General features: G+C 45.6%; 1 protein-coding gene across 1 annotated transcript in view; it reads right to left on the bottom strand.

Annotated features, from left to right (window-relative positions):
• mdga2a (MAM domain containing glycosylphosphatidylinositol anchor 2a) overlaps nt 1–14921 on the bottom strand; it is a 139837-nt gene that overhangs the window by 115522 nt on the left and 9394 nt on the right. The window contains exon 2 of the mRNA XM_076300123.1: nt 12085–12224. Within this exon, the coding sequence (XP_076156238.1) occupies nt 12085–12224 (140 nt within the window). The remainder of the gene's footprint in view (nt 1–12084; nt 12225–14921) is intronic.

The following is a 14921-nucleotide window of genomic DNA, read 5'->3' as shown; positions in this document are numbered from 1 at the left end:
TGCTGTAAAATCATTGATGAGACAGGGTTTAACAGCAGGGCGGGCTCAACATTTCCAAAACCCCACTCAGGCATTTTGGTTATGGCATGGCATGTAGGCCTCTGCAGCAAAATAAATACCTATTCAGCAGCAAACTTTGTGAAAGTGTTTTTTTTTTATTTATTTTTTATGTTTTATTTTCTTTCTTCCTCTCTTTTCCCCAAGCTGGATTTTCAACTCAGCTGCAAGGGACCTTTTCTCTTAACCATCCCTCTCTCCCTGTCTCTCCCTGTCTCTCTCTCTCTCTCTCTCTCTCTCTCTCTCTCTCTCTCTCTCTGTCTCTGTCTCTCTCTCTCTCTCTGTATCTGGCACACAGCTCTCAGCTCCCTCCACTCCCCCTGTCCCTGGCACGCTGGAAAAACTAAGTGGGCATAAATGACAACGGAGCCAGGAATGCTGTGCCACTTCCGAGCACTGAGGCAGGGGCCGCCGTGTCAGCGATGGCGCGTCTGGAGGGGCAGCGAGAGGGGAGAAGGATGGCTGTGCCCACGCAGGCCGTGCCACCCTGCACGGCCTCTCAGCAGGAGAAGGGGGCTGGGGCTACCCAAGGCGTGTGTGGTAGGGGAGCACGACGACCCACTAACTTCATCAATGACAAAGATGCAGGCAAGGGATATACTGTGTGTATGTCTGTGTGTTTCTGTGTGAGATTGTGAGTGTGTCTGTGTGAGATTGGTGTGTGTGTGAGTCAATAGGTGTGTGTGTGTGTGTGTGTGTGTGTGTGTGTGTGTGTGTGTGTGTGTGTGTGTGTGTGTGTGTGTGTGTGCGTGTGTGTGTGTGTGTACGTGTATCATATATCACAGCTGAATGTGTGTGAGTCCTTTATAGCACACTTGGCCTGGGTCTGCTTCAGCTGAATGCAATCAGGCCACATTTGGAGTTCAATCACCTTCCATGAGACAAGGTGACCAAACACACGCACACACACACAGACACACACACACACACACACACACACACACACAGAGAGAGGGACACACACACACACACACACACGCACACACACACAAACTCACATATACACCTTACATTAAAAAGCGTACAAATAAAACCAGGAAGGTATGCTGATGTGTCCACAGCGCCATCTGTTTCGGAGTGGCCCTGGCCGGCCTCAGTGTCTCGGGAGCGATATCACAACACACGTATTCATTATCAGCCCGCGCCGCTTGCAAAGATGGGCCTCGTGTGAAAACAGCCCCTGGTACTAAAGTCTTATCTCATTACATACCCTGGACCTCCACCCATCCAGGCAGCCAGACGCTCCCATAAATGCACAGCTGGGGAGCAGGGATGCTGGGGGGGGAGGGGAGGAAAGAGGTAGAAAGAAAGAGAGAAACAAGAGGGGAGGACAGGGGGAAGAGAGGGATGGATGGAGAGAGAGGGAGGAGAGGAGAGGAGAGGAGAGGGGGGTGGAGGGAGAGATGGCAAGGGAGAAGGGGAGAGGTAAATAGGAGCGGGGAGAACAGTGGGGACACGTAGGCACTGATAGTGGCTTTCAGATCACGTCTGGAGTGGATATTGTGGCCCAGTCTGTTTGACTTAGTTTAATGTCTTGTGCATGACTGTGTGCATGTGAAACATGTGTATGTATATCCGTGTGTGTGTGTGTGTTTGTGTGTGTGTGTGTGTGTGTGTGCGTGCGTGCTCATGGGTGCATGCATCTGCTGTAAAAGTGTGTGTGTGTTCATATTCTGTATGTGTGTATGCTCAAAATTGTACTCTATGCTGCATGCATCTGCAAACAGACTCACCCACACAAACACACACACATATAGAGCGTTTCCTTACAAGTCGTACTGTGTTAATGGTGGATTTCCCAACGGAGCTCCATATCGTGACTGCAGCTGTGAGCATTTGGTGATTTCCCCTGAGGCCATCTCTCTCTCTCTTTCTCTCCCTCTCTTCTTCCCTCTCTCTCTCCCTCTCTTCTTTTCTCTCTCTGTCTTTCTTCCCTCTCTCCTTCTCTGCTTACCCTGTGGAATTGCTGTACACTCATTTTCCCAAACAGAGTCCCGGCGTGACACACACGCGCACACACACACGCACACACACGCACACACACACACACACACACACACACACACCCGAGCACTCAGCCGCTAAAAAGCACACACCTGGGACTGGCTAGCAGCCCCTCCTACAGGGGGCCCCGAGGTGTCAGGCAAAGCGGGGTGACCTCAGTGCAACAGAATGGACTCCAGTCCTCCGGGGGGGCGCTCCGCTAAACGGAGTAGGGGAGATTACTGCCAGCACTGTCGCACCAAAGAGCCACAACAAACTCCGCACGGGGCAGTCCGTTAAGCAAGTCTGTCCACATGTGGCTTACTGTAGCGTAAGGCTCGTTTTTTTATTTATTTTATTTATCTTTATTCATTTATTAAATTATTTTTGCAAGACAACCTTCACCTTCAAAGCCTGGCAAAAAAAAAAAATGCCATCACACTTTGAGCTAATCAGCTTAGCATCCCTGTGCTAGTGCTACAGAACAGCGGGGGGTGTAATGCTGCATGCGTGCGTGTGTGTGTGTGTGTGTGTGTGTGTGCGCGTGTGTGTGTGTGTGTGTGTGTGTGTGTGTGTGTGTGTGTGTGTGTGTGTGTGTTGTGTGTGTGTGTGTGTGAATCCCGTTGATGGGTTTATTCCTAACCTGTTAGCTTAAGCCACTCTCTCTCAGATACCATGGTAGCAGAGTCAGGAGGGCAAACTTTTTTCCCTGCTAAAAAAAGTGATGGCCTTTCATCTTTGAATTGCTACATCAACTACCAAACTTTGCCAAGGGGAGCTCTCTGGCACCAGAAGAAAAATAGCATCCCACCACCACCACCACCACCACCACCACCCCTTAACCCCCCCAAGGGCCCACTAGTAGGATGTTTCCTCCGAGTGTGTGGAAGAAAAAGAAGAAACAAACAGCGAAAGACACTTAACCCCCACGGCTGAACGTCGTAATAACTGCAATTCCCCAAAGTGTGTCTGGAAGAGGTAGTGCGTGCAGTGCGTGCATGCTTTGTGTGTGCGTGTGTGTGTGTGTGTGTGTGTGTGTGTGTGTGTGTTTGTTTGTGTGTGTAGTGAGGTGTGCTTAGCTCAGCTAGAAATGGTGTGCACCGGGCGAGAGAGGTGAGAAAGTGAAAACAAGTGAGACAACGAAAACACACAGTGTGTGTGTGTGTGTGTGTGTGTGTGTGTGTGTGTGAGTGTGTGTGTGTGTGTGTGTGTGTGTGTGTGTGTGTGAGTGTGTGTGTGTGTCTGCTTGTCATAACAACAGTTGCAATTACCGCCCAGCAATATGGGTAGACGCAGAACCATTTTCACGAACAATACACAACGCTGTTTAAAATAAAATAGGAGTTGTTTGGAGCAGCCAGATCTACACCATTCAAATCAGTTATTCTATTGTGTCTGCGAAAAATGATTTAAACGTAGTTCTTGAATGCTCTGCGTTGTTAAATGCACCACACCTGGCCTGCAATTACTGCTACTGACATGATTAACTGCAGAGTATTTTTCATCAACACTGAGTTGCATCTGCAGTACGCCATTACAAAGGATTAGTTAGTTTGATCTACTTCTACTGAAAGCGTCTAGTAACATCTATACAGTTTGAATAAGTTATTCATACACCTCTCTAGTTTATTATATATAGTTATTAGGGCTGTAACGATATACGATTCGAACCGGAAATCGCGACATTCATATCCACGATACTGTGTCGCGGTGTGAAAAGGCAGAATCGCGACACACCCTTTCTAGTGTTTCACGCACTGCTTAGCTTTGCAGCTTACGTGGCCGCAAAATCAACCCACATCTCCCGCTTTACTTATCGGTAGCCTACGTTGTCCAAAAACTAATAAATAAATAATAATTTCATACCTCTCCTTGCTTTCATTGTAGACTATGTGTGCAACTTTACCAAACAGTAGAAGTAAACCCTCTCTCCTTGCCCCGCTCTCTCTCACTCTCCCTCCCTCTCCTGCTCAATGAACACGCGCGACTTAAATAAAACATTCACAATAGTGAAAGCAAGGACGCGTAGAAGACGACTAGCTAAATTACTATTAAATCCGCTTAGCATCATTAGCTATTATTGCTGAACATATTTGTTTAAAACTCTTGCATTGAAGTTGACTGATCATCTCAATACCAGCGTTTCCCAAAAGGGCCTCTCCCAAGGAGAACAAGTAGGCCTATTATCTTGAAACTTAAACACACATGGGGAAACTGAACAGTCCAATCAGTAGACTATGATGGGCTAAACTAGCCAACTATGCTACTTTGTTTACAACATTTCCAGGCTTCAACCAGACAGCTGAATTAAAGAGGTAGAGTTGTAATAAAAACTAGAATTGCGGTTCCGAGGAACTGCAAGAGTGGGTTTGATCAGGGGCATGGAACTCGGCCTCACACAAGGATTCCAACGGTACCTCATTTATGAAAATCGGACATACGGGTCAAAAGTTACATGCACACACCTTCATATACACAGACAGCCCAGCCCAGCTCATTAGAGCTCTGCCAGATGGCTTAGAACTCTGCCAGGTGCAAGCTTAAGCAATTAGAGCTGTGATGTCACAATCGAAATTTGAATTCTGAACATTCCGCCATTCATTTCAATGGGCCCAAAAAACGCAGAAAAACGGGAATACCGCGAAAACGACAAGGGCCAGCGACACGAAATTAACAAGCAAGTTACACCGGTTCGGGCCTGAATTTTTGGAGTTCGAACCGCGTTGATAGCTCAAACGGTCTAGGAGCAGTAGTTCGGCCAAAAAGTGGGTGAAAAGGAATAATAAATAAACTAGAATTGCGGTTCCGAGGAACTGCAAGAGTGGGTTTGATCAGTGGCACGGAACTCGGCCTCATCCAAGGATTCCAACGGTACCTCATTTATGAAAATCGGGCACACGGATCAAAAGTTGTCTGCATTAACGCAACATCCAATAAGCTAAAACGCATAAATAACATGGTTGCTATGCTGGTTGCTATGGTGGTCGCTAGGTTGACATTACAGGGGTGGTTTCTAGGTTGTTGCTAGGGTAATTAGTTAGTTGCTAGTAAGCCATCTTAAGCTGACTGCATAAAGTGATTATTTTAAGAGATACATTTTCAAACCAGAACTGTGTATAGGTCATGGTTAAAAACGTATCAGAATCTCAGAAATAATCACGTAATGCAGCCAGTTTAAGATTTTTTAAGAAGTCAGATTTTTTAAAGGCAATCAAATTTCTGCTGACTCTCTTCTGGCTGCGGTTAAAGGCCAGCGCCTCCTGAGAGGCCTGAAGGGTCAGTTCTGAGGTTGTTGGCTGCTGGAACCGAAAAAAGGACTGCATTTTCTTAAAAGACAATGTGACTGAAGTGCGGGCAAAGTTTGCACAGAAATGTACGATTTTTCCCACCCTCATCGACCTCGTCATAAAACTTGTTTAAATGATCACACGACGCCTCCTTGCTGCTTTGTTGTCTACATCAGCATTTCTCAAACTTCTTTGACCTGAGGCCCAGTCAAGGCATACTTTGGGGTCATAGGGCCCACCTACATGAACCCACCCCCTCCTCCCAACCCCTATCAAATTGTAATGATATCACAATTATTATTTTTATACTATATTGCCTACATGCACTTCAAAACAGTCAATGTTTAAAGTGCTAAGATTGTTTACAAAAGTTTGTGAAAGCATGCACATCAGAGTACTGCTTTACTAATGTAAAATATAATTAGGCCTACACTAGTTTCATTGTTTTTGCATTGTTGCATGATTGATATGCTATTTAATTACATTTCATTTGAATGCCTGAATGTAAAAATTCAGGAAACACAATACCAGCTTTTAACATTTCTGTTGTTAGTTTATGTAAATCACATAACACATGAACTGTTTACATACTACTGATAGCCCATTACTGTACACAATAATACTGTGCCCATTCATTAACATATATTAAACATCAGGCGTCTTGTTTACACATTTAAACCATATTTGCACTTCGAATTTCGCTTCCAAACTGTAATAACTACATCTACAAAGTCTAAAGAAGATAACCATGTAGTCTGTTCATAGATAAGATCAATTTTGACAGAACTACAGACTTCGTGAAAGTAGCCTAGTAGTCCTACATAAAAGGCTCCATATTCACTTCATTGCAAAATCGCGGTTGGTCTGTTTACACACTAAAACCATATTTACACTTCGAAATTCGCTTCCAAATTGTAGTAACTACATCTACGAAGTCTAAGGAAGATAATCATGTAGTCTGTTCATAGATAAGATACATTTTCACAGAACTACAGACTTCGTGAAAGTAGCCTAGAAGCCCTACATAAAAGGTTCCATTAACTTCATTGCAAAATCGCGGTTGGTCTGTTTACACACTAAAACCATATTTACACTTCGAAATTCGCTTCCAAATTGTAGTAACTACATCTACGAAGTCTAAGGAAGATAACCTTGTAGTCTGTTCAACGATATGATACATTTTGACGGAACTACAGACCTCGTAAAAGTAGTACCTAAAATTAGTGTGATAAATGGCCATCACGTAGCCTAAAGCATATAGCACTAGCATATGACAACAGCAAATAGCTAACGTTTACGTTAGCCTAACTTACTTATCGTTGACGTTGACCCGACACGTTTATAAGTTAGACCATAGACTGATAAGGACGTCCATCAAAATTCCGTGTGTATCCTGTGTATCTTTCGTGCTGCTATCCTGTTGCCTTTTCCCTGTTGTTCCGGCAACAAGGTTTTTACGCGATATTTGCCACATCCCAGAGAGTTGTTGTTTGGTGGGTCAGGTGACGAGCCGTCGAATCACAGCACAGCACCCAGAATGCATTGCAACACACCGTCTAGAAGGGACTCAGCGTTAGGTCGGCTTTAAATAGCATACAGAACCTATAGTAATATAACGTTGTCTGTAAGCTCCACAGATCGTGGCAAGACAATTGAATTGATTGTGGACTTCTTGCTGGGCAACGATGAGTAACTTGATTAGTAATGCTGCGTGGATATGCATGATATCTGTATGAATGTATGTTTCTCAATGTAATAATCTATACAACTGTACACATGACTAAGTTCAAATGGAGCTAGCTGGGTATAGGACTGGGCTGAATGGATTGGTGAAATACTTTATTTATTTATTTTTTTACTGACCTATATGAACATGGTTTGGCTTTAAAAAAAAGAGGAGACAGCGCTTCGCACTGTCTCCTCTTTTTTTACATGACCTTTACACTTAGTGCTGGCAAGGCATTGAACTGGGCTGAATGGATTTGGAAAATATATATATATATTTTTTAATGACCTGTATCAACATGGTTTGGCTTTAAAAAAAAGATGAGACAGCGCGAACATTACCTTTACACTTAGTGCTGGCAAGGCATTGAACTGGGCTTCATTCAAGGATTCCATCGGTACCTCATTCATGAAAATCGGACATACGGGTCAAAAGTTACATGCACACACCTTCATATACACAGACAGCCCAGCCCAGCCCATTAGACATTGCCAGATGGCTTAGAACTCTGCCAGGTGCAAGTAATCAACTCTAGCAGCAGAGCTCTACCAGGTGCAAGTAATGAGGTGCTGTGATGTCATAAAGCCCCAGCATTCCGCCATTGATTTCAATGGGGCCCAAAAACGCCGAAAAACGGGAATACCGCGAAAACGACAAGGGCCAGCGACACGAAAGCAACAAGCAAGTTACACCGGTTCGGGCCTGAATTTTTGGAGTTCGAACCGCGTCGATAGCTCAAACGGTCTAGGAGCAGTAGTTCGGCCAAAAAGTGGGTGAACAGGAATAACTAGAATTGCGGTTCCGAGGAACTGCAAGAGTGGGTTTGATCTGGGGCACGGAACTCGGCCTCATCCAAGGATTCCAACGGTACCTCATTTATGAAAATCGGACATACGGGTCAAAAGTTACATGCACACACCTTCATATACACAGACAGCCCAGCCCAGCCCATTAGAGCTCTGCCAGGTGGCTTAGAACTCTTCCAGGTGCAAGCTTAAGCAATTAGAGCTGTGATGTCACAATCGAAATTTGAATTCTGAACATTCCGCCATTCATTTCAATGGGCCCAAAAAACGCAGAAAAACGGGAATACCGCGAAAACGACAAGGGCCAGCGACACGAAATTAACAAGCAAGTTACACCGGTTCGGGCCTGAATTTTTGGAGTTCGAACTGCGTCGATAGCTCAAACGGTCTAGGAGCAGTAGTTCGGCCAAAAAGTGGGTGAAAAGGAATAATAAATAAATAAATAAAGTAAACTTAAGAAGAACAATAGTGGGCTTGCTCCGCAAGCCCACAGCATGGCTTCGCCATGCTGTGGTCTTGCTGGATCAAACCCACTAATAAATAACTAGAATTGCGGTTCCGAGGAACTGCAAGAGTGGGTTTGATCAGGGGCATGGAACTCGGCCTCATCCAAGGATTCCAACGGTACCTCATTTATGAAAATCGGACATACGGGTCAAAAGTTACATGCACACACCTTCATATACACAGACAGCCCAGCCCAGCCCATTATAGCTCTTCCAGGTGGCTTAGAACTCTTCCAGGTGCAAGCTTAAGCAATTAGAGCTGTGATGTCACAATCGAAATTTGAATTCTGAACATTCCGCCATGCATTTCAATGGGCCCAAAAAACGCAGAAAAACGGGAATACCGCGAAAACGACAAGGGCCAGCGACACGAAATCAACAAGCAACTTACACCGGTTCGGGCCTGAATTTTTGGAGTTCGAACCGCGTCGATAGCTCAAACGGTCTAGGAGCAGTAGTTCGGCCAAAAAGTGGGTGAACAGGAATAATAAATAACTAGAATTGCGGTTCCGAGGAACTGCAAGAGTGGGTTTGATCTGGGGCACGGAACTCGGCCTCATCCAAGGATTCCAACGGTACCTCATTTATGAAAATCGGACATACGGGTCAAAAGTTACATGCACACACCTTCATATACACAGACAGCCCAGCCCAGCCCATTAGAGCTCTGCCAGGTGGCTTAGAACTCTTCCAGGTGCAAGCTTAAGCAATTAGAGCTGTGATGTCACAATCGAAATTTGAATTCTGAACATTCCGCCATTCATTTCAATGGGCCCAAAAAACGCAGAAAAACGGGAATACCGCGAAAACGACAAGGGCCAGCGACACGAAATTAACAAGCAAGTTACACCGGTTCGGGCCTGAATTTTTGGAGTTCGAACTGCGTCGATAGCTCAAATGGTCTAGGAGCAGTAGTTCGGCCAAAAAGTGGGTGAAAAGGAATAATAAATAAATAAATAAAGTAAACTTAAGAAGAACAATAGTGGGCTTGCTCCGCAAGCCCACAGCATGGCTTCGCCATGCTGTGGTCTTGCTGGATCAAACCCACTAATAAGAAAACTTAAGAAGAACAATAGTGGGCTTGCTCCGCAAGCCCACAGCATGGCTTTCAGCCATGCTGTGGGCTTGCAGGATCAAACCCACTAATAATAATAAGAAAACTTAAGAAGAACAATAGTGGGCTTGCTCCGCAAGCCCACAGCATGGCTTTCAGCCATGCTGTGGGCTTGCTGGATCAAACCCACTAATAATAATAAGAAAACTTAAGAAGAACAATAGTGGGCTTGCTGGATCAAACCCACTAATAAATAAAGTAAACTTAAGAAGAACAATAGTGGGCTTGCTCCGCAAGCCCACAGCATGGCTTCGCCGCCATGCTGTGGTCTTGCTGGATCAAACCCACTAAATAGTAGGCCTAGGCTATAGGCTAATCCAGTGTTTTTCAACCACTGTGCCGGGGCACACTAGTGTGCCGTGAGAGATCATCAGGCGTGCCGCAGAAAATTACCCAAATGTAACTCACTGGTCCAGAAAAGCAACTGGTGCATCAAAGAATTTATAACCACATGCTCTCATTGATTGTATGATTGCACTATTTGTGGTATGCAGGCATTGTACAACGGGGGGCCCATATCCAGTATTCACAGAATCATCACATATCCAGTTCATAACAACAATTAAATTAGATATAGTCACCTACAAATGAAACAGAGGGCGCTTGTTTTATTGAGCAGGTCTTGCATAGAAGCCATAATAAGGCCATATCTGTGTATTATTTGAAGTTTTAGGCTATGGTATGTTTTTTTTTTCTTTACACAGGATGTTAGTGTGCCGTGGGACATTTTAAGTGTCAAAAGTGTGCCGTGGCACAAAAAAGGTTGAAAAACACTGGGCTAATCTGCATAAAGTGTGCTGTCATAAATATCAGTCATTCAGAAAAATATAAAGGATATAAAATAAAAGATATATTATATTGTAATCTTCTGGTGTTCTAAGGGAGGCTATTAAAATGTTATTTAATAAAATGTCTACCCCCCCCCCCCAAAAAAAAAAAAAAAAATCGAGATTCGTATCGAACCGTGGGTCAAAAATCGTGATACAAACCGAATCGTGAGGTTGGTGTATTGTTACAGTCCTAATAGTTATTCATACACCTCTCATATTTGAAAGCATATGTTCTTGGAGGTCTGTCATTATCAAATTATTGCATAATTGAGGTTCTTTCCTCGGGCCATTCCAACCAGTATGACTGTGGTTCTATCTGGAGCACAGAACCGTTGTGCCCTGCGGTGGGCGTCATTCCCACTAACATCGATGTGTTAATCCATCTCGATCGCCGTGGGGGGATGCAATCAAGCCGGCGGGATCTGTGTGACAATGTTTGCTCCGTGCATTCGATCACTCGGCAGCCATTAAACAAATTACCACCAAGACGCACACCCATGCACTGATTACAGTACTGTGCCGTATCCATGGCAAAACATGTCACGGGGTCCCCCCCCACCACCACCACCACCCTCCTGCAAAACAACCACGCTGATCCCCCTCCTGCTCATTCCTGCTCATTATAATGATCTATGTGGAGGAGCTAAATTGAGATCTGTGGAGCCAATAGAGATTCTGCACATTTCTGTGCCAAATTGGTAAAGTCCTCTTAGGGCTGATGTTAAAGGCACAGTCTAAGATTCTGGCGAGAGGCTGTTAATGTTCATACAACAGAATTAATTGTTAGAAAATAATGAGTACACCCCTGCATGGATAGATGGAGGAAACTGCAGAACAGTTTGCTAAATTAGACAAAAAATGTACGTATGTGTAATTGAGTAGAATGGCAGACTATGTTCTATGTTTCTGCAGAACAGGAACCTGCTGGAAACTTTTTAGTCAGGCCCATTTAAACTGTAACTTAATGTTACTTTTAATCCTTTCCTGTATAATAAATGGAAAAAATGAAAATGAAAAGACTATATCTTTTAAAACTCTTAGTTATGCACTCTCACTAAACATCAAAGGGTTTTTTTTTCGGAGAGAAAAAGCAGGTGACATTGGCAGCCTTGTACTGAGGGACTTACAGTACAAGTGGTGGCCTATATTTCATCAACACTCATTCTCCCTGCAGCTCCAACAGATGACCTCTGTGTCGCTTCTACCACACTCCACCTGCTGGGAAGCAGGTCTACGGGGCAAACCAGGCCGCCAGGCTCATCTGTTGCCTCAATGTGTCATGCCAAACCTTGTGCCAAAACAATTATTACCATGGGGGGGGGGGTGGGGGGGGGTAACGTGGACAGAAGCAGCTCAATGTAGAATCTGGTGCCCATTGCTCAGTGACCATCCAAACAAGGACACGAGTTGTTGTCTGTAATTAGGCCACTGGGCCATAACACATACCTGTGGAGCATGATCCATCGAATTAGAAAAACAGGGAAACTTGGGCAACGTTCTTACATGTTCAGAACCTTTGGCTTTGGTGGAGGCCTCTGTAATGCTTACTAGTATAGGTTCAAATCACAACACACATCCTTTGCCTTTGATTTACAGTACTTCCAGGGCAAAACAAAAACATCAACAAGCCATCCATGACCCATCCAATAGCCCCTATGGACTACTTTACTCCCTTCTCCGGGCTCAGTATGGGGCATAGCATCCCTGCGGATCAGAATGTACATGGTGGCCCAGAGTTGTGTGAGGCTGGGTTCCAGCTGGGTCAGGCCTCTCACCTGGGGCCTGGGGTGTCCTGTGACCAGGCAGGTGAGCTCCAGGGTCTCCCCCTCGCGGATGGTGTACACCCTCTCTGTATAGCGCTCCTCCTCGATGTTGCATGCGTGGCCAGAGTGTATGATGCGCACAGAGGGAGGAGCTGCAGAAAGATAGAGAGAGGGAGGGGGAGGAGGGGGAGAGAGAGCAAGAGAGAGAGAGAGAGAGAGAGAGAGAAAAAACAGAGAGACAATTTAGATGTGGCATCCTTTCATGGTGGTGATCAGCCGTGGTCATAAACGATTCAAAGCTGCAGAAATCAAGCGGGGAAACAATGAGCGGGGTGGGGTGGGCGGGGGGGTAAAGGAAGGGGAATCATTCAGACAAGCAGCCGAGCCCAGGCCCCCTGCAATCATTCGTATCGCCCGCCAGAATTCATTTGCACTCGTCTGGAGAGAGAATCGCAAATCATTTTCTCAGAAACACAAAACACACACACACACATACACGCAGAGTGAGAAAGAGAGAGAGAGAGAGAGAGAGAGAGAGAGAGAGAGAGAGAGACAAAAGAAATAACACAAACCAGGATTGGGGGATCTGTGTGCCCAAACATCACACAGATGAAAACATCACACACATCTGAGCTTTATCCCATTTTTACCTTCACACACTTACTACACAAAGACTCGGGCTGCTAAAAAAGAGAGAAAGGGGGGAAAAAACAACAAAAACTGAGGCAGACTGGCACACTCATTGATTTCCCCCATCGAAAGCGCCTCGCCTCGCCTCGCCTCTCCGTCTCGTCGCCTGGCGCTCGTCGCTTCCCTGATCCTCACTTATGCGCCGGCGTTTCCTGAGGTGGCACGGGTAAAACTATAAGACTGCGGCATTGTAATATTCTCATTGATGCGCCGTCAGCCACCCGCGGAGTGTCGAAGAAAAGCTGTTTGGGTGGATTACGGGCGAGGAGCGCGCGAGACGACGCACACTTATGGCACGCCGCCGCTACTACCGCCGCCACCTCCACCGCCACCACCACCACCACCGCTTGTTCTTCCCGAGACACTTTCGTTTCCTTTTTGTTAACCATTGGAAATGGGGAGGGAGTGAGAGATTTGCATAGTGGCATTATCAGAGGGAAAAAAAGTGCACGCAGCGGAAAAGAAGAGAAGAAGTCTCGCTGCGGGGATACGGATATACCGAACGTGGTGCAAGAGCAACGGATCACTCCGAGACAACAGGAAGTGGCAGCCACTTTAAAAAGGGAAAACAAATAAGAGCGCAGCTAATTATCAATGCGCCCAGCGTAATTATTTTTCGCCAATTAATTGAGCTTTTTTTTTTGCACATTTTTGGCCCGACAACCAGACAACGCTGACTCCTTTCTGACAAGCGCAAGGTTAAGAGTTCCATACTGGATGCCACAACAAAGTAAAAAAAAATAAAAAAAATGAAAGTATTCTCACAGTGAGCCAGCTGGCTGCTTCGTGCCCTGGCCTACTTTTAAACGCTCTATTTTTAGACATGAGTGAGTCTTTTTTTCTCTGCCCCCCCCCCCAAAAAAAAAAAAAAAACATGACTCTCTCTCCCTCTGTCTTCCTCTCTCATGTCCCATTGTGTGACGTCAGAGCGTGTCGTGGTCGTGTGTGAAGCATCAGGCACACATCCCTCCCCCCCCAAAGGTCCCCTCCTGGAGGATGATGTGGCCCTAGCGCCATGATCTCTGATTCATAATCGGCGTGTTAGTGGCGTTTTTTTTTTCTCGAGTGGGTTTGGGATCGGAGCCACGCTACACAACGCCGCGCGCGCTTCCTGTCGGCAGGGCAGCTGCTCCGGGAGAAGATGTCACTCCGCTGACAGATGGGCCAGACCGATCAGAGATGACGGGTGGCTCGTCATAAATGCCGGCTTGAGCTTTACCAAATCGGCAGGCCAGGTTCCTCAAAAAATATGTGTGACAAAATTAAAAAAAAACATGACTTATCTTGTGTGAATGGAGAGTGCAGATGCTTTGATACATTTGCTACAGTAGGTGCTGTATTTTATGTTTAATTAGCACTTTCCACAAAACCGGTTATCAAGCAAGACATCCCATCAACTATTCCTAAACTAAACTTCTAGATGAAACCATAAAGCACAACACTTTGCGTTGACATCAGCAAAGATCCCACTATTGTATCGTAAAATTCCACATATGTACACTGCAAATTGCATGACATAAACTGTATTAGATATTTAATGGGCTGTCTGGATTTATGTCCCCAGTTTTAATGTGTGGATGTGTGTGTGGGTGGGTGAGCAAGTGTGAGAGAGTGAGTGAGTGAGTGAGTGAGTGTGTGTGAGTGTGTGTGTGTGTGTGTGCGTGTGTGTGTGTGTGTGTATGAGTGAGTGTGAGAGATGTGAGAGTGAGATAGAGAGAGAGTGTGTGTGTGTGTGTGTGTGTGTATGGGTTTTATGTGTGTGTGTGTGTGTGTGTGTGTGTGTGTGTGTGTGTGTGTATGTGCCTCAGACAAAGAGAGAATGCCTATGTGTTTAGAATGCGTGCGCCTGTCTGAACGAGAATGGAGAATGTGCTGGCTTTTGCTCCTCGAAGTAGCTGATGCTGAACTTTTTCCCCCATGTCTTGGAATGCGTTCAGGACATGGGAATGGCCAGTGGCCTGCTCAGTGCTGCTGTATGCCCAGACCAATCAGACACAGCCTGGGATTGCCAATTCCACTTAGTCGCCACTCGCCCTCTCTGTCTGGTGTGCCGCCCTGCACTGGTGTTGGCTCCACAGTTTGTAGGCTGGCTTGGGAATGGAGCCTCCACTTTGCTGAGGATATATCCCCCACAATCTCTAACTCTCTTCAACACACAC

The sequence above is a fragment of the Alosa pseudoharengus genome, unplaced genomic scaffold, assembly GCF_046254945.1.
Source record: "Alosa pseudoharengus isolate Yale_2024_CS ecotype anadromous, Long Island Sound unplaced genomic scaffold, YU_APseudo_1.1 YU_APseudo_1.1_scf_22, whole genome shotgun sequence".
Classification (NCBI taxonomy): Eukaryota; Metazoa; Chordata; class Actinopteri; order Clupeiformes; family Clupeidae; genus Alosa; species Alosa pseudoharengus.
This window is presented reverse-complemented; position numbering and strand designations above follow the sequence as displayed.